General features: G+C 34.3%; 1 protein-coding gene across 4 annotated transcripts in view; it reads left to right on the plus strand.

Annotated features, from left to right (window-relative positions):
- Positions 1-20950, plus strand: part of SNCA (synuclein alpha) — a 109530-nt gene extending 88580 nt beyond the window's left edge. For all 4 annotated transcript variants that reach the window (XM_081303129.1, XM_081303127.1, XM_081303126.1 and 1 more), the window contains 2 exons: positions 19046-19129; positions 20374-20950. In XM_081303129.1, coding sequence (XP_081159255.1) covers positions 19046-19129; positions 20374-20406 — 117 coding nt within the window. In that variant the 3' untranslated portion in view covers positions 20407-20950. The remainder of the gene's footprint in view (positions 1-19045; positions 19130-20373) is intronic.
- Positions 20951-21338: the final 388 nt, after the last annotated feature.

Below are 21338 nucleotides of genomic sequence, written 5' to 3' on the forward strand. Positions count from 1 at the left end.
AGGCTAGAGGAAAGAACAACGCTTCATACCCAGTGCTGAAAAGCTAATTGTGAAAGTGAGGTGTCAGTTACCCAGAGATTAAGGAATAATACTGTGCAGGTTCATCTTTCAATATTTAAGAAAATGAGTTTTGTTCTGAATATGATGAAAACTCACCCATGTCAACCCATTTCATCAATTTGTTAACTCATTCAATATAGCTTGTGCTGGGCCACGAAGAAAATAAAATTGAAGATCTCAGCTTTCTCATCTGGTTGCTCACAGAATATTTGTTTTGCAACATCTGTGTGTAGCTGGTGGGAATATGTGCTTTAAAAATTCCCATTTTACAGTATGCAGATGACACACAGGAATAGTAAAGACTGTCATAATAATTTATCAATGGTGCTTAGAAATGGCCCCAAGTTTCAAATCAGTGATACTCTATTAAATCAGACTGCATTTTCTGATGCAATGTGTTTGTATCTTTCTTTTTATAGAAACATTTATATAGTTCATCACTGTGTTTTTCACACTTGCTCCAGTAAACCCCAAGAATTCCTTTGCTGTGTTTGTCTCATGACTAAGGGAAAGAGAATGATGAGCAGGAACCACTTTTATATATTAACACAGAGATTTTATTTTAAATTTCTTCTGAAGAAATACTTTTCTGTACTTAATAATCGTGCTGATAATGCCGATGATAATAACAATGATGATGCCAAGGTTTAAAATTACTAGATTATCAATCTGGAAAGGAACTGTTCTACTGCAATGACATTTAATGATACAGAAGCTCTGACCTGCTTATTTTCCAGGCATAAGCACACAGAACACCACATAGTTCTACCACCTGGCTTTTACTTGGTTTGGGTTGCAACATTTGGTGGTTTTCAAGCATTTCATTTGCCTAGGAAAATTGCAACAGAGGCAGACATCCTGTCCCCTGTTAAATTTGCTGAGTCTGGTGGGAAAGTAAATGGTGTGCACTGGCTCTTCCGCTCTAGTGGACTTTCTAATAAAATTATCTTTGCATTGCCTACATCTTGGTTTCCATAGAGATGCGATGCATGGGTACTCCACAATAAATTATGGTTTGAGGTGTGAAAAATGGGATAGTAAATCCCCAGCTCCAGAAAAAAAATAATATCAGCACTGGAAAAAAGATAGGGTTAGTGAAGGTTGAATAGTCTGTTTAAAATTCAAAGATTAAAATTAAAAATATTAAACAAGTAAACAGAATGTTAAGAAAGTGATATTTGCTATAAAGAGTATCAAAACACAAAATATTTATTCAAAAAATTAATATCCTCATATTCAATTGTTTTTGAAATCATATCACATTTTTGTTTTTATCACAATTTAATATACATTTTATGTAATCTATATTTCTTAGATTGATGGCAAAGTGACAGTTCTCGTGTTTGTGTATATGTGTGTGTATAGTGTATATTTACATATTGTTGTTGTTTTTAGTACTGGGAATTGAACCCAGGAGTGTTCTACCACTGAGCTACATCCCTAGTATTTTTATTTTGAGGGTCTCAGTAATTTGCTGAGGGTCTTTCTAAGTTGCCCTAGCTAACCTTGAACTTTTAGTCCTGCTGTCTCAATCTCCCAAGTTGCTGGAATTACAGGTGTAACCTGACTGTCTGTAAACATTTATAGTTATTTTTAAAATCTAGTTATATGATTTAGGTATTTAACTTACAAATTTAATAGCTGATTTCTTTGCATATAAATATGTTATTATATGTGTGCTTTCCTCTTGGCTTTTAGTAAATGTAACATAGCAGGACCACGTGAATTATTTGCTTACAAATTAGCTGGAAAGTTGCCCTAGAGGAGAAACCCTGGCAACAGAGCTACCTGCAGCAGGAGAGTTTTGGCATGGTTGTCTGTTGGATTTGACACTGTTACATTATTGCTGTAAAACAACAGTTCACAATGAATTCAGTCCATGTGACAGTTCAAAACTTACATTTAACCCTTTGCCTGTTAAATAAAAAATCAAGGTATAGGCTAATTGGTTTATATAAAAAGTGATGATAGGAAGATTTGACCTAGCACTTAATTGTGTCTCGGCCATTAATTTTCTTCTAATTTATAAAACTTTTCCACTTAAGATCACAATCCATCATGGCAATTAAAACTGATGCTCTAATGTAATACTTAGATGATTTCAAATGTAACTTTATTATGATCTTTTTTGACTTTAGGCAAAATTGACGCCTTACATTTTATCTTCAACATTTGTATCTTATGGTAAGATGGAACAGTAAATGCTTTACGAGATCATTCAATAAATAAATATAAATTCCCTCTCCTTTTTTTATCCTTCTCATCTTTATTATCTTATTGCCAATTTTGTCCAGAAAATAAATTGTGTCATGGGCTTCTTTCAGTTCTCTGGGCTGCATCTGGGAACCTAGCTACATATTAACATGCCCTACTTTTCCCAATGTAAACATCTCCTGTGTTCTTGACTCCATCTTTTCTCTCTTTTTTGAGATCTTGTTCTGTCAACCAATCACTCTTTGCCTCCTCTCATGAAACCCTACTCCTACCAAATCCTTAACAAGTCTCATAGTTTCTTTAAAAAAGGAAAATAAAGCAAATAAATAACAAAACAACTCTACTCAAATCCCAAATCTTGATTCCCTCAGAATGAACTGTCCCACAGCAACATTCTCTGTTCACAACTTCTTAAACTGTTGTCTCTCCTTATGGAGTCCAGTGGTCTTCCTGTTCTTTTATCTCCTGAAATCTGACTTATTTCTCCATCTTTTTCTGGAGCATCATACAGACTTAAGGAAACAAACATTTATTAAACATGTATGTATTCCCAAAATGTAAATACATATTTCCAAGAATGTACACACGTGGCTCTTTTCCTTATTTTCTTTATTCAGTGTTTGACACTGACAAGTAATGTTACAATTCCACATAATAGACTTTTTAAAATTTTGCTTCTAAAACATTGTTATTTCCTCTTTTTGTTAATCTTCTGACAGTATCTTCAGTTTTCTGTTTGCTGCTTTGTCTCCTGAGGAAGTTCTTCATGTGATATTGTATTGCTTCTCTTCACTTGCCTTTCTCTCCTTCAATTTTATGAACTCTGACGACCCTATCATAATCTCTGTGAAGGAATTACTCAAAATACATCCATAATTCTGAAATCTCTCAACTCTAATCTCATATATTTACAACCTATTTTCTGAAGGCATCTCAGATACACCATATCCACAAAATTACTTATCTGCCTCTAAAATCTACCCTGTCCCTTTTTCTCTGCTGTTAATAATAATGGTTGCATCTTCCTGGTCAAAATGCAGCATTTTTATATCCAGTCCCCATGTCTTCTGCACACAAACAATGTTTAAGACCACATATTTCACTTTTGTAATTATTTTGTGAGCGAGACACTTTCTGATTTTTGTTTGGGACTATATTTTCAAGATTTTTGTATAAAAAATAACTTTGTGAGATAAAAATGACTTTGCCAGGCATGGTGGCACATGCCTGTAATCTCAGCAGCTCAGGCAGCTGAGGCAGAAGAATAATAAATTCAGAGCAGCTCAGTGAAACCCTGTCTCTAAATAAAACATTAAAAGGGCTGGGGATGTGGCTTAGTGGGCTCAGAGTACACTTTGTCCCTCTGGGAAAAAAAAAAAAAGCAGGTGTGCATTCAACCTTCATTAGAGATTTTGTCTCTTTCTGGAGCAAAAGGACATTTTCTATTCCATTATAAAGATTCAGATTGCCTAAGCTCTGGGTTGGTCCTGTACTAATACAACACACTAGGCTTGTGGGTTTCACCAGAACTTGCTTGTTGAAATTAGGGCTTGGAAAGTCAGTGCAAGAAAATGATCATACTCCAGCAACTGCTAGTACTGTGAGTAATAAAGACATTGTTTCTGACCTAGGACTATTTTGTCTTTTCCGACATTCATAAAATTATAATTGCTAAACTTTTTAGCTTGCAGGTAAGACATAAGAGGACTCATCACACCCTTAAACAGTTGTTGATAAATTCTATCCATTTAATTTCCACAATATCCCACAAACCAGTCTTTTTTTTTCCATTTCCACTCCTGATACCCAAGTTACCTACCACCTCTCCCTGGATTATTGCTTTAGTCCTCCTGTAATTCATTATCTCTGATTCCCTTTATTTTCTATTTTGCACTTCATTGCCAAAATATTACTCCTGAAACAAAATTTGGACTACACAATCAATACTTGAAACAAAAAAAAAATGGCTTTTCAGTGCTCAAACTCCATGGGTAAACTTTCAAGGTGCTCATTTATCCCAATACCTATTCTCCAACCAGACAAAATTAGTTTTTCTGCCATCATGTTTTTGCCCATGATATGCCTTATAGCTGAAGTTCCCACTGGGACCAGAATATTTAGACCTGATTTTTATTTTGTTTTCAGAAGTATTCTGATCCCATACTGAGCATTTTATTCTTATCTCCCTTATGTATTGTGTCACATGTATGACTTTCTTTTATTAGCCTTTTTATATCTCTTAATTAATGTTTCTAGACTTGAAGTGATTTGAGGTTAAGGGACTATATCTTGTGCATCATTTATCATCATATTATACATATATATTATATATATATGTATAATATATAGTTTATATATAAAAATATACTTGTGTATATATATATACATGTTTGTATGTGTGAGTATATATATATATATATATATATATATATATATATATATATATATATATATATATATTTTGTATGAGGAAATGAATTTAGGGGCATTCAACCACTGAGTTACATCCCCAGCCCTGTTCATTTTTTTGAGACAGGGTCTTGCTAAGTTGCTTACGTCTTCTCTAAATTTATTTTCTTTTCTTATTTTATATTTTTTAGTTGTTGATAGACCTTTATATTATTTATGTATATGTGGTGCTGAGAATTGAACCCAGTGCCTCATACATGCCAGGCAAGTACTCTACTGCTGAGCCTCAGCCCCTCTTCGCTAAATTTCTGAGGCTGGCTTTGAACTTGTGATCCACCTATCCTGAGCCACTGAGATTGCAGGCATGTGCTGCTGTATCCAGCCATTCTTGCCATCATATATTGTGAATATTGAGTATTTTATTGGAACTTATACTGTTAATTTCTCTTTTTTTTTTGATTCATCAGGTAAGTTGATATTGGCAATAAGATTGCATATTTTCTAACAAAATATATACCATTTCTGAATTAGACTGTAGAAAATAACATTTACTATTTTATTGTTTTTATTGTGATTTAGAGGTCTTTATTGATTAATAATATTGCAAAAATGCTTATTGTGAAGTCATTTGTTAGTGCAAACCAATTTTGAGTCTACATTTGCATGCTAAGATTTGATAACCCTTTATAAACTAATATGTGGCATTTTTTGGAAGCCAGACAACATGCTACTAGTTATTTCCATGTATTGTCATAATTAAAATTATTGTGATGGATATGCGCCATTTTTTAAGATCTCCTTTTTCTAATCTTTTTTCATGTGCTGTTTCTTATACAGGGGTTGGAATTGACTAATAAAAGCAGTCTAGAGTTTCACAGGTGTAGAACTGACCCTTCTCTGAGATTGAGCCAAGAGAAATTACAAAGAAAGGGTCAGAGTTTTAAATATAGGTCTCATTTTGTTTCTGTTATGAGAAGCTTATGATTGAAATGATAAAAGAAGTTTTCTTGGGCTGGGGATGTGGCTTAAGTGGTAGCGCACTCGCTTGGCATGCGTGCGGCCCGGATTCGATCCTCAGCACCACGTACAAACAAAAAGATGTTGTGTCCGCCGAAAAAACTAAAAAATAAATATTAAAATTCTCTGTCTCTCTCTCTCTCTCTCTCTCTCTCTCTCTCTCTCTCTCTCTCTCTCTCTCTCTCTCATCTCTCTCTCTTAAAAAAAAAAAAAGATGTTTTCTTACCAGCATCACAAAAGTCACTAGAAGCAAATTCATCTCTAGGTACCGATCCTGAAAATATTTCTCACTCTCACTATGGTAGAACTACACAGCACTAGTTCACTGTTTCTACTTTTAAGTCTTAAGTTGAGAACAATTTAAACACTATACTTGCAGCATTTACTTCTTACCTGCCTCAGTAGGATGTAGTGTATCAACTGATACTGAAGTCTTCAACTGTATTCCTCACCAGGTAAGAGGAAGGAAATAGAATAGGATCCCTGTGCTAGTGTGAGAAAGACAGAACTCTGAGGCCCTTTGGAGATTGGAGATGGGAATGAACTTGATGGAAAATGGCAAAAGCAGTAGATTTTGTTTATAACAATCTTTACCAAACAAGTTTTTTAAAAATACAAAATGAGCCATAAGGTGAAAATATAAAACACAGAGGTAACATTTATTGAGATAACATATGACATACACTTATTGGGATACTTAAAATAACAAAAATAAAGTGCTTCAAACACTCTAGCACACAATAGATGCTCAGTAAATATTTGGTGTTGATATATGTGTGCACTGGTCATTATAGATTTGATGCATATCATCTCATTTGATATTCACAGTAACACTCTGGAAGAGATCTTCTTATCACCATTTTCCCATAGAGATATTCACATTGCTGAAGATATCATAGGTACCATTTGCTATTATGTCATTCTGCTACCAAATGCCATGCTTTTACAAGCTTATTTCCTCCTGGGCTTCCTAACAACAAATAGTGTATAGAACTGCTGGTGGAGAGACTATGATTCAAAGTACTTAGATTGTGTAACCACAATTTCAGTTCCTCTGCAGCATGACAGAGTGATAAATCATTCCCCAAAAATATCTTCACAATGCACACATGCACACTTACACAGGAATACATGTACCCATCCACCCACTGCTCATAACCATAGAGACAGTCATACAATCTTCAATACAGAATATTCTTTGTGTTTGTTCTTCCTCCCTCTGATACAGAAATCATGAATTCTTATTTAATAAACACTAAAGGAAGTTATATATGAGCCAAAAGTATAGAAAGGAGATAATGTTAAAAAAAAGTAAATATGGTACTGTGTATTGATTTATTGAGAGTATAATAACATAATCCATAAATAATGGGTGCTTTAAAGTAATTAAAATAACACAAACATTTAATTCCTGATTAAAGAAAAAGGCAGTATTAAACAAAGAATTTTTATTTATTATAATGAGCAAATCTTTTATTTCTCTTTCAATTCTCTGTAGATAAAGGCAGAGTTACAAATAAATAAGCATCATGACTAAGTGTAACATCTGCTTCATGGACTTAATGGATCATTGTGTTTCATTGTGATAATAAAAATGAATGTGATCAGGGGCTTGGGAGGAATTACTATTTCCAGAGTAAATCTAAGAAAGATAAGGTCTGTAACCCAGGTAAGAAAACTTCATTTGTTATCAAAAGGAGTGAAATAAGGAACTCAAGTGATAATATTTCAAATGGCTCCAAACAACTGTTATATTTTTGCCACATATTTAGGGGAAATATGAACATTTTTTTTCTGAGAGTTTTGTTTTTATTTTGTTAGAACACACTCTAATACAAAGGTTTAAGCCACTTAGAAAATGCTATGCATTAAATTCAGAATAAGCTAGTTTTACTTATAACAAAATGTTGATTCACTTAATGTTTCCAGATTTAATTACCATATAGTTAAATATATGTATAAATGTCTGATTTTTGCCCTTTCAAACACACACACACACACACACACACACACACACACACACACCCCTCCTTAACCTCCTGGAGGTTTTGTTTGCTTTTGCCAAAAATAGTGAAAACCTCTAAGTAATATATATCTCAGATACTTATTCATAAGATATTTACAATGTATTTTGAAAGAATTAATTTCTGAAACTTAATTTTAGCATGTTTAAGCAGCACAACTTGATTTTTTTTCCAAGAAGTTTGACAAAAACTATTACATATATTCCACAGTGTGGCCTATGAAGCCAGACTGTCCATCTCTGTTCTTTGATAAGATACAGGTTATAGCAGTAACTTCCTTATAAGGTTATTTTTTTCTTTTCTTATTTTATTATTTGTTTTAATTAGTTATAAATGACAGTAGAATGCACTTATATACTTTGATGTATCATACATAGATGGGATATAATTTCTCATTTCCCTGAGTATACATATTGTAGAATCACATTGGTCCTACAGTCACATACATACATACAGTAATAATGTCTGTTTCATTCTACTATTTTTCTTATCCCCACATCCTCTGCCTTCTCCTCCTTTCACTTCCCTCTACCTAATCTCAGGTAATGTTTTGTTTTGTTTTGTTTTTACATTACAATTCTTAATACACATAAGTACCACACTTTTTGTATTCCTATTTGTATATAAAGTATGTTGATACCCAATTCAAGTCTTCATACAGGCACTTTGTATAGTGATGTCCATCACATTCCACCATCCTTGTTAATACCCTGCCCCCTTCCTTTCCCTCCCACCCCTCTTCCCTATCTAGAATTTATCTATTCCTCCCATACTCTCCCTCCCAATCCCACTATGAGTCAACCTCCCTGTATCAGAGAAAACATTTGGTATTCACTTTTTGGGGGATTGGCTGACTTTGCTTAGCATTATCTTCTCCAGTGCCAACCATTTACCTGAAAATGCCATGGTTTTGTTCTTTTTTATGGCTGAGTAAAATTCCATTGTGTATATATGCCACATTTTTTTATCCATTTATCCATTGAAGGACATCTAGCTATTATGAATTGTGCTGCTTTGGGTTTAGTCTGAGGAGAGGAATAGCTGGGTCAAATGGTGGTTCCATACCCAGTTTTCCAAGGAATCTCCATACTGCTCATCATGTGGGATTAGGCCCCAACTTCCTTAATAAGACTCCTATATTGCAAGAATTAAAACCAAGAATCAATAAATGGGATGGAATCAAACTAAAAAGTTTCTTTTCAGCAAAAGAAACAATCCGCGAGGTGAACAGAGCCTACATCCTGGGAGCAAATTTTTACCCCTCACACATCAGATAGAGCACTAATCTCTAGGGTATATAAAGAACTCAAAAAGCTAAACACCGAAAAAAACAAATAACCCAGTCAGCAAATGGGCCAAGTACCTGAACAAACACTTCTCAGAAGATGATATACAATCAATCAATAAATATATGAAAAAATGCTCATCATCTCTAGCAATCAGAGAAATGCAAATCAAAACCACTCTAAGATATCATCTCACTCCAGTCAGAATGGCAGCTATTATGAAGACAAACAACAATAAGTGTTGGCGAGGATGTGGGGGAAAAGGTACACTCATACATTGCTGGTGGGACTGCAAATTGGTGCAGCCAATTTGGAAAGCAGTATGGAGATAGGGTTATTTTTTAATATCAAATAATGCATGATGAAAAATAAATATTTAAAAGTATTTCATTACAATGACCTTCTCAGGTTACCCTTAGCCCATCATCTTTCTTGATAATATGGTAATACGATTCCCTTTTTACCACCAATCTGTTGAGGTATGGGTAGAGATTTTCAGAGAAAACTTTTTCTGGTTACCAAAACAAAATGGCAATCACACCCATGTGACAAAGCTTTAAAATGACAGAATTTACAGGGTAGAGTAATTGCAACCCTTTTTGAAATTAATTACTGCAGTTGTGGGGCATTGCTTCCTCAGTACTTCCTGTCTAGGATGGATGCTAAGCAAGATATTCCACCTTGAAGTCTGGAACCCCCTTGACTGAGTTTTCCTTCCAGATCTTTGAGGACATCTTGAACTTACTATGCTTGGTGTTTGTGCTCAGTAGCATGGAGATCCCTATAACCCAAAGATTCAGGCTACTACATACACTTGACTACTATATATTATTCCTGTTCTGGTTTTCTTAAAGCTCTTTAATCTCTTAAACAAAGAAAACACATCCTTTCCTTGATTTTTAAGATTTTTCTGGATTGCATAGCCACAGTCTTGAAGGTATTGCCTTCATTCTCTTCTGAGTGCCATAAGTCCTATCCATCCTTTCACACATAAGCTTGTTTTGTCTGAGCATTTTCTCCCAGCCACATATTAAAGCACATGTCCCTTTTTAATTTGTATTGTTTGGGAGTACCAGGGATTGAACTCAAGGGCACTCAACTACTAATCCATATCCCTAGCCCTATTTTGTATTTTATTTAGAGACAGGGTCTCGCTGAGTTATTTTATAGTGCCTCGCTTTTGCTGAGGCTGGCTTTGTACTCAGGATCCTCCTGCCTCAGCCTCCTGAGCTGCTGGGATTGCAGGCATGCGCCATGGCATCTGGCCACTTTCCATTATTTTTTAAAGCAAATACCTGGGCTTTGGCTTGCTTATATTTTGCTCTTTCTTAAGAGTATCTCAGCATTCCCTAGATTACAATAAATACAAAAGCTGACTCCCTATCTCATATTTGGCCAAAGCCTATATCTCCTCACAACTTCATTCCCCAGTGGCTGGTTTAAAGACTTGCTCCCAATTATCAATTCACTTGAAAAAAAAAATGAAATCACTGGCTGATTCTAAGCCCAACACAGAAGCAAACCTTCCTCAGCTTAGCCTGTTTTCACAACCAAGGAATTGATCTTTAGGAATCCAATCCATGCAATAATCAACTTTATTTAAACAAATTCAAGTGTACATTGAAACATACATAATAATGTTTTTATCAATAGAAGATGATCCATCCTTAGACATGAAAAGTAAAAATAGTTTATTCTCAGATTTCCCATTGTGTGTTAGTATTTGCAACCAGGTCTATATCCAAGTAACGGAAAAAAAGCTGGCAATCGTTGCTGTGCAGTTATGTCTTATTAGGTGAGTCAGCTAATTACATGGCTCTGCCATTAATGTGGCAGCCACTGAGCTGCTTACCAAGGAGAATTAGAATCTAAGATGGAAATACTTCTCTGCTATGTAATGAAAAGTTCTTCTTAAAAATAAGATTACACTGATTCCTAATTTATGTATCAGTTATTTTTATAAATTATGATTGTCCTACATAGAAACAGAATGTATTTAAAATGATTTAAAATGATTCAGTAACAGTACTTACAAATAGCTTTCATAAATAACCCTCAAATATGTTGAATGCATAGGCTTACTTTCTCCTCATCCCAAACTTAAAAGGAACAAGATAAGCTAGTTTTCATTTCACTGGTTCGCTTTATCTTTCTCTTGCTCTGAGAAGATTACCAAGACTAAAGAAATAGCTAGAAGGGCAAAAAGGCAAGAAAATGAGTAATGTGGTAACATTATTCAAAGTATAGCATTAGAGGCTTCCAAATACATTCTGTTTCTATGTAGGTCTAGTTCTTTCAAAGCATCATTTAATTAAAATCTGCATTCTTAATCTGAAAAGGCTCCCTGACAGTATAAACTGTGGACAATGTGTTTACTATATAACTTATAGTGCTTACCACTTTGACTCTTCCCAAGTGACCCAAATGGTTGATGACATAGTAATGTGTCATTTACTGAGACACAATCTGAATAGGTATATACCATAGCTGAGGTAGGGTAAGTCACTTTGCCTATAAGGTGGTCTCCCAGTTGACTCAGGAGTCACATTTTGACTAAAAGTTATGGCTAGGTATTGCTTGTTGTGTCTTAAGTAATGTCTGATAAATATCATATGCTATCATTTCACTTTTTAATTAGGAGATTCAAGATAGTCTTGGGAGATAGCACCAGAGGTAATCAGTGGCTTGCTATAAATTAACATAAATTGCAGTGTAAAAGCAGGGATTCGAAAGGTGCATCTCTTGCTTTGAATGCTTAAAGTCTACATGCCAGGTAATTGATGAAGCCCTACCATTTTAAATAAGACCATGTTGTTTCACAGTGTCTTTTGAAAACCCTGACTCTTTGCTAGCTTTTCATATACTTCAAAATTGAAGACATCTTTTACCTTAATGTAGTCACAATGACAGTACATTGCTGTACTCTTAAACTAAATGACACCGCAGAGTTTACAAATGGTTGCTGATATTGGGCAGAGTTTTCCAAGGAGTGTACTTAACAAGACCTTTACAAGACCCTAGAAACTTGTATTTTTAACAAGGACTCCAGACAATTCTATGTTTTGCTTGAGACTGTGGTTTGGGGAAGCCATTTCTATCTTCCTTATGTGCCAGACTAAATATGTAATAAAATTAAATTATGTCATGGAATGAAAAATTTTTAAAAACTATAGAAAGTATTAATAGACATATAAATACAATAAAATTTAAAACATGAAATAAAATGAAATATTATCTATTCATAAAGAGAAGTATCCTAAACAAAATCTGCTCAATGAGAAACATTTAATGGTAGAAATATAAATCGAGGTAATTAAATTTGGTGTGCCTGCTGAATCATAGTTTGGTCAAGAAAAGAGACTGCACTCTATTTTCTAAATATAGAAGTTTGCAACAAAGGGAATTATTCCCTCACACAGCCAAGGGAGGCACTGGAAGTCTGGGAGACCACCTCCACCTTGCTCGGGAGGCAGCAGCAAGCTCTGGCTCTCACCCTGATCCTGAAGCACACTGAGTGGTCAGCTATGTGTCTCTCCCACAGCTGAAATTTCTTTCTGTTTCTCCTTATCCTTCTTCCTTTCCCTCACTTTCACGTCCTTGGAATTGTACTTCCCAATAAAGTATTAGCCTAGTCTGAAGATTGGTTTTATACAGAAAGTCAGCTAAGACAGACTTCAGGTGGTCATTGGTTATGTATCATTGGAAATTATATATTTGACACAAATAGATTCATTTAAAAATAAACTGAGTCTTTTTTTTTTTTTTTTTTAGGGTGGGAGAGATCAGTCACATCACTTCTAGTCCCCACTCAGTTACTGTGTTTAAGGCCCTCCTCATTAGCAATGGAAGGGCATTCCACTATAATTTTTTTGGATAATAATTTTTCTTTTCATGGGTTGAATGCAGGGATAAGATACTGAATTTACTCTCACTTTTAAAAATTTTTATTTATTATTTATTTATTTATTTATTTAGCAATGCTGGAATTAAACTAAGGGTGATCTACCACTGAGCCATATCCTCAGGCATTTTTATATTTTATTTTGAGACAGGGTTTCGCGGAGTGGCCCAGGCTGCCCTGAACTTGCAATCCTCCTGCCTCAACCTCCTATATTTCACCATTCTTAAAATAATGCCACTTGAAAAAGGAGATCATAGACTTTCCAGAGACAGGACATATTAGAGAGGAAAAGAGGTATTATAAGTTCTTTTCCCAAACATGCAGAGATATATCAGAATACAGAATTTTCTTTGTATGTATTTTATTGCCCTAAAATATTCTGGCTTAATATAATATCTTAATGCCAGGTAATTGATGAAGCCTTGCCATTATAAATAAGACCATGTTGTTTTACAGTGTCTTTTGAAAACCCTGACTCTTTGCCAGCTTTTCATAGACTTCAAAATGGAAGACATCTTGGAAAGGAAATGGCTCTTCTCAAAGATGTTTAATATTTATTGTTTCTCCTTTTTTGTGGTAAAAATGAATAGAGAATATATCTCAAATTTTCAGATATAATTACATTTTGAAAACAAGTCATTAATAGTCATAATATGCAAAATTTTATGTTATTTTTTGTAACAAAGTATAATTAAGCACAGTTCTAAATTGGAATTGAAATTTATTCAAATAATTATCAATAACATTTAATGTTTTTAAGTATTTATAGGCATAGACATAAAATTGTATCTGATGATCACATAAATTGTTGTTATATTCTCTTTTAGAACATCTGCCAAATATTTTAGTGTGCTTAAAAATCGGTTAATATTTTGAGGTCAATAAATTTGGAACACATAATCATATTTAGAACAACATATTATAGAAATAATTTGAAGTGAGTATATACACTTTTTAAATTTCGTAACAGAATTGAATACAGTTTCTTCTGTATCCCAACTATCTTCCCCCACCCAAACCTGTATAGTTTTTAAGCAAATACCTAAATACCTTATCTTATCTGTGGATATCTGCTTACTTAACATCTAAAAATTAAAAACTTCTCAAGTCAAAACCCCAACATTTTATCATACTAAAAATAAATAATAAATAATTAATTGTGCAGTCAGTGTTCAAATTTTCATAAAAATCTCACATGTGTTTGCTGTTTGTTTAAATCAGGATTTAAATAAGTATAAAATCAGTGTTTAGCTCTGAAAACCCCCCTAAGCTCCTATGCTAAAGTCCTGCCTACCAGCCTGTGAGGCTATTGGGAGCTGGTGGAACTTTTGGAAATGGGGCATGGTAGAAGGAAGTTAGGTCATTAGAGGAGGTGTGCACTTGAAGGGGACATTGAGATTCTGGACCTCTTCTGCCTCTCTCATTGCTTCTCTGCTACTATGACATGAATAGTTCTCTGTCACATGCTCCTGCCATGTTTACTAGCCCATACAATAGGACTAGGTGTCCATGAACTAAAACCTCTGAAACTGTGAGCCAAAATAAATCTTTCCTCCTCTTAAGTTGATTTTCTCATATTTTGGTCACAGAAACAGAAAGTTGATTAACACAGTAAAGTTCTTAAGTTGCAACTTGGTGATGCTCACTCATGTCTACTTTAATATATAAATTACAAATAAGTTGTTTTCCTTGCAATTTACTTGTTGAAGTAGTTGTGTTACTTGCCTTGTACACTTTTATACATTCTAAAATTTGCAGATTGCATCCAATGATGTGAATCATTTCTTTAGCCCCTTCTCAGTGATAAATGGTAATCAAATTCAAAATTTTGGCAAGAATACCTGCTAGATGGTGATGTATACTTCCTTCAAGGAACACACAATACATGGCTAACTCTTCATGTCATATTAGCACCCATGGGTGACCTCTACCCAAATCCATTGGGAAAAAGTGATATTCAGTTCCTTCACTCCTGCCTTAGCTTAATTATATCTGTAACAAAAAGCTTATTCTATCAACCCCTTAAACAAGGAGTACCTTAAAGTACAGTTTGTATAGGAAGATAAGATACAAGCTTAATAGTTTTCAAGTTTGTTAGATTTTTCATTACTGTGGCCAAAATACCTGATAAGAGTAATTTCGAATTTGGGGAAAGGTTTATTTTGCCTCATGGTTTCAGAGGTTCAGTCATGTGGGCCAATTTCATTGCTCTGAGCTCAAGGTGAGGTAGAACAATATGGTAGAAGGGCATGTCAGAGAAAAGCTGCTCAGCCCATGGCAGTCACTGAGCAGAAAGAGATAATGAAAGAGGGTGCACAGGGAGCCAAGGAGTAGATAAAATCCCCAAGGGTGGTCCCCAGTGACCCACTTACTCCAACCATGCCCCACCAACATTTACCACCATTAGAATTATTAATCTATCAAATGGATTAACCCACTGATGAGGTTACACCCCTCATGATCCAATCATTTTGCATCTGAACATTGCTGCTACATTGACTCACCTGTGCCTTTTGGGGGACATTCTGGATTCAATCCATAACATCGTGATTACATTCCTCCTGGTCAATTCTATCCCTGAGTTCTTCTTGTTTCCATGAAATAATCCTTCTCTTCCCTGTACTTTACCTTTTCCATCTGGCAGATTCCTGTACTTAACACTGTGTGTCAAGCTTCAATAAAGAATTAGACACAACAAGGTTATGTGTGAGAGGCCAGGTAGGATAGAAGTGTTATATTGCAGCACAGGACTGGATTAAAAATAGGATATTGCATATCCGATATACTTCACTTCTTCTTATAGCATGTGGGCTATTTTCATTACAGGAATTATTGCTGAGGTATTCCTTTCTTTTCCACTGCTAAATGCCTCCATCATCATCTTGACCTTCTCTAGTTCCTCCTTATTTTGCCCTCAGGCCAGTCTTGTCTTGACTGGTATCACACTTTTAGTGTATACACATTTCTTATCATTTGTATTAACTAACTTTCTGTCACTGTGCCAAAACACCTGAGATAATCAACTTAGAAGGACAAAGGTGTATTTTGGTTCACAGTTTTATAGATTTTAGTTCATAGTTAGGGAACTTGTTGTTTTAGGGCCTGTGGTGGCATGGTAGGTGTATCATGGTGGGAAAATGTAGTAAAGGAAGCTGCTTATATCATAGAGGCCAGAAAATAAAAGAGCCAGATAGGAAGGGGCAGGGGTACCAATATATCCTTTAATGGGATGCCCCCGATGTCTTACCTTTCTTCTACAAGGCCCTTCTTCTTCAAGTCTCCACTCCCTCCCAATTGCATCACAGGCAAGGGACCAAGCCTTTAATACAAGGAACTTGGGGGGACATTTCATATCTAACCTATAGCATCTTTATTTCCTAAATGATATAGTACAGAACTATTTATATAGTATTTACATTGTATTAGGTATTGGTATGAGGTATCATAAAGACTCTAGAGATGATTTTTAAACACACTAGAGTATTTATATAGGTTGTGTGCAAATACTGCTTCATTTTATATAAAGGACTTGATTGAGCAGGTATTGAGGGACAACTGTATTTATTTATTAAATGGGCTAAGGTGTCTGAAAATATAGGATTGTAATTGTGAGCTTGACAATTATTAAACATCCCAGGATAATATTTGTTTGTTCACCTTTCTTATTTTATTTTTCCCCTCTTTCTTGCATTTATTGATGATGGCTCTTCATTCCCATAACTTATTTCTTATCACTTATTTGATTCCTCTTTCATACTCATTTCTTCTATAGTCTCTGAGCCCTTGCCCCAAATTATGACAGTTTTATAACTCTTTAAACTTTTAAACTATTGATTAGGAAAATTTTTCAAGATGTAAAATGCAGTAATTACCTAAATAAAACACAGGAGAGTTCAATTTTGATCCCCCATATTTTTTTAAGTTGTTGATGGACCTTTAATTTTACTTAGTTATTTATATGTGGTGCTGAGAATTGAACCTGGTGCCTCCCACACGCGAGGCAAGCACTCCACCGGTAAGCTACAATTCCAATACCTTATTCCCTGTATTTAGTTCATGATAAGTTAGACATATTTTATTTTATAGCCTATATATCTATAGAGTATAAATCTAAATGGATTAGTAAATGTGTGTTAAGATGTACATATTTTGTACTTTTAAAAATAAGCAATCATTCTGGATTAAAGTTGATCCCAGTACATGATCAATCTAGTCAAAGAATCCACCAAGCAACATCCAGTATCACCTTAGTGTACATTGAAGGTACACCAAGACACCCCCAAATACACATGCACACCCAGATCTAGTAACTTTCACCAGTCCTAGTTGAAGGACAGCAACTCAATTGTAATAATTAATAATAAGCAGACCAGGTTGGCCATATTGACTAGTCCAGTCTGTGTCAAAACTTTTTAATAAATTACATTAGAAAATTAATTTTCTACTTGTTAGTTTAAAAATACATGGGCTAGGGATGTGGCTTAGTGTCTGCTTGGCATGTATGAAGCCCTGGGTTTGATCCTCAGCTCTGAAAACAAAAACCCATGAGAACCAAAATTTTGCCTTATTTTTCACCTACCTATCACTAACAATTATCTATATATCAACGAAGAGGTTAATGTTGTCAGATGCAAAGAAAGTATTGCTGTCCATTTTATTTCTAAGTCTAGTTGATGCTTAGAAAAGCATAAAAACACTTGCCCAAATTCACAGAGGATCAGTAATAGAGAGAAACTAAAAACTTGAACTCAAGTCTTGTGATACTACAGTCTTTGTGCCTAACTACCATATAACAGAACTTGTATTCTTGTACCAAGACATGAAACACTATTAAAACAATATCTATTCCATATTTAGAAGTGAGGTAGTTTAGAAACAGTTTTCATTGTATTTAATTTATAAATAACTTGCACTTTTGGGTGTGTGAAAAGGAAGGGAGTCAAGGTAGGATGATATATAAACTTCTCTGCTCACCTACCTGTGATGTTTAGTTTAATGTTTTCTTACTGTGAGCCACTTCCTTATCCTCCTGCCTACCTGTCAGTTATGTTCATGATGAAGGCAGGGGAATAAGATATTATTTATATCAAACATATTGTTAAAATTAGCTGAGGGGCCATTGGATCTCTTTAAGCACATTTATGTCCTCGTTGCCTCTCTGTTCTTTGAATTTTTTATTAATTTTTTCATTTAGAAGCAAAAGGTATTTAATGAAGAATACTAATAAAGCCATGACCATTTCAGGCCAAATTTGATCTAATATTTCTATGAAGAGATAACTTTGAAAATTAGTCTGTTCGTGCATTTTATTTTCTTCTTTCAAAAATATGTATGTAGTCCAAATCTTCACATTTCAGACAATAATTTGTTTGCCATCACTTTAAGTTGTAAGAAAGTATGTTATTTATATGTTTATGTTATAAATAGTAGTATAAGAAAAATTCAGGAAAAAATAAGAACATACATATCTGTCCAACAAAATACTTACAATTATTTTGTTGTATTTTCTTGCAATCATTTTACTCTTGCATCTGAATTCTACATAGATTTTATCTACAATATATACAATCCTTTATATCCTACTACAGATTATGCCACACATTCTCATTTTGCTGCATAATTCTCATGTCATAATACATGTCTTCCTAATAACTTATTCAGTAGTTGAATGATAATCCTATTGACTCCACATCTCCCAATTATCAGTTAGTTTTTTAATGTTGGCATTTATCTAGTGCTGAAAATCTTTGAACTATAATTTTGGACTTTTGTGAGTTACTTGGGCAAAAACTTTGTGTACTTTTAGGATTTATAACCCATGTTGCCATGTTGTTTTCCCAAGAATGTTTTATAATTAGAAGGCCAGCAATAATGTAAAGGAGTGCCAAAAATTTGTACAGCATCCTTGACATCATACAAAATATATATAGATTTTGGAAAAAAAAGTTATTTTATATATAATATAATATATAAATATATAATAATTTTATATATTTTGAATTTATATTATATATATTTTGAAAAAATTATTGTATATATTTTATATAAAATATGATTTTTTTCAAAATGTGCTTCACAGATGAAAAATTGTACCTCATAACATTCTGTTTTGTGTTTCTCACTTTAAATATTAGAGTGAAGAAGGATCCCCACAGGAAGGAATTCTGGAAGATATGCCAGTGGAACCTGACAATGAGGCTTATGAAATGCCTTCTGAGGTAAAGAGTTATATGCAAAACACTCCAAAATTAAAGTTTAGGAATTTAAGTTGAGTCTTCCTAATAGGAAGCACCAAAAATCTGTCACTGTCAGATTTCTTTTATGTTAGAATGGGTGTAAGTCCATCAGGAGAAGATTTTTTTTTTTTTTTTTTTTTTTGAGGAGGTGAGGTTGATCTGGTGGAAGTGGGTAGGAGATACAATAGGTTAAAATGAGGCAAGAACATTGCAGCACAGGGATATATCAGAAGCAAAGGCATGTAGGTCTGTGCATATGGACAGGTCTGAGGAACAGTAATTGTGATTCAAGTTTAGGAAACAGACAATAGCAGCAAATTAAGATTACAGATGTGAATACCATGGTGTATACATGTAATCCTAGCAGCCCAGGAGGCTAAGTCAGGAGGACTCCAAGTTCAAAGCCTGCCTCCGAAACTTAGTGAGGCCCTGTCTCCAAAAAAAAAAAGCAAGGGGCTGGGGATATGGCTTAGTGGTTAAGCAACCCAGTGCTAAAAATAAATAAATAAATAAAATATTACGGAGACGATTTAAAGACAAATTGTAGAACATCAGGACAACCATGCAGTCTGTTTGTACTTTATTCAGAAAGCAACTGGAGATTTTAAAGATATGTTTATTTTTAAGCAGACTCCTAATCTTATTAGAGTTGGTTTTTAAAAGCACTTTATACGAGTCTTTTAGTAAAACACATTAATATTTTTATTGTGGATACTACCTAAATATTTTATTGAGGAATTTGGCTTTAGAATAATAATCATTGAAGCCACAGGTGAAGATGAAATTTGCAGTTGAGAGAGTGAAAGGAGAGAAAATATATCTATTTTTTAAATGTCTTAAACTTCTTTTAAGAATTAGAGAATTTAGTCCTGAATTTAGCCTTTAAGAGGTTTCATAAGCCATTTTATTTGGCTTTCAAATTTTGTAATTGAGAAAACTGAGAGCAAGAGAATTCCACCAATATGCTCTATAGGATTAGGTCACATGGATATTAAATGGCACATCTGGAAATAGAACCAGAGACCTTAATTCCAACAATTACCATAATTGACTTTCATATCTGACAAGTAAGACAAATTATTAAAATTAAGATTATATCTGTTTGTAGTAGAATAGTTCCAAACTATCATGAATATAAATTTTACTCAAAATGGTGAGCCATGCCCTAATTTGCTCTAAATCCTTGATTACTGATTGCTTGCTGTCTGTTTGATTTTCCTTATTAGGAAGGCTATCAAGACTATGAACCTGAAGCCTAAGAAACATCCTTGTTCCCAGTTTCTTGAGATCTGCTGACAGATATTCCATCCTGTACAAGTGCTCAGTCCCAATGTGCCCAGTCATGACATTTCTCACAGTTTTTACAGTGTGCTTTGAAGTCTTCCATCAGCAGTGATTAAAGTATCTGTACCTGCCCCCACCTAGCATTTCGGTGCTTCCCTCTCACTGAAGTGAGTATATGGTAGCAGGGTCCTTGTGTGCTGTGGACATTGTGGCTTCAAATCTAAAATGTTAAAGCAAATTAAGAACACCTAAGTGACTACCACTTATTTCTAAATCTTCACTATTTTTTTGTTGCTGTTGTTGAGAAGTTGTGATTTACTATCATATAAGATTTTTAGGTGTCTTTAATGACTCTGTCCAAGAATAATGATGTATCGTGAAATTTGTTAATATATACAATATATAAAATATGTGAGCATGAAACTATGCACCTATAAATATTAACTATGAAATTTTACTGTTTTGTGATGTGTTTTATTAACTTGTGTTTGTATATAAAATGGTGAAAATGAAAATAAAATGTTATCTCATTACAAAAATATTTTATCCCATCTCACTTTAACAATAAAATCATGCTTATAACCAATATGAAATTAGAGCTGACATAATGAACTTACATTTAAAGTTCTCAACAGCCATTTGAAGAAGGAGGCATTTGAGAGGACTTAGAAGAGATGAAATAGTAAGCCCATACTCAGAATTCCCTGAAACAACACTACCTCATGGGTGTTTTGATGTACATTGTGCCTTAGATGGCTGTACTGAAAAGTGGATTCCCCGGAAACCAATGTGATTACATTTGTTTACAACCCCTATAGATACTCATTAAGATGTTACAGCAAAAGCTCAGATAACCTGCTTACTTAATCCGTGGTGCATGCATGTAATTTTAGCAGCCCAGGAGGCT

This window comes from Spermophilus citellus (assembly GCF_964194105.1).
Source record: "Spermophilus citellus genome assembly, chromosome: 8".
Classification (NCBI taxonomy): Eukaryota; Metazoa; Chordata; class Mammalia; order Rodentia; family Sciuridae; genus Spermophilus; species Spermophilus citellus.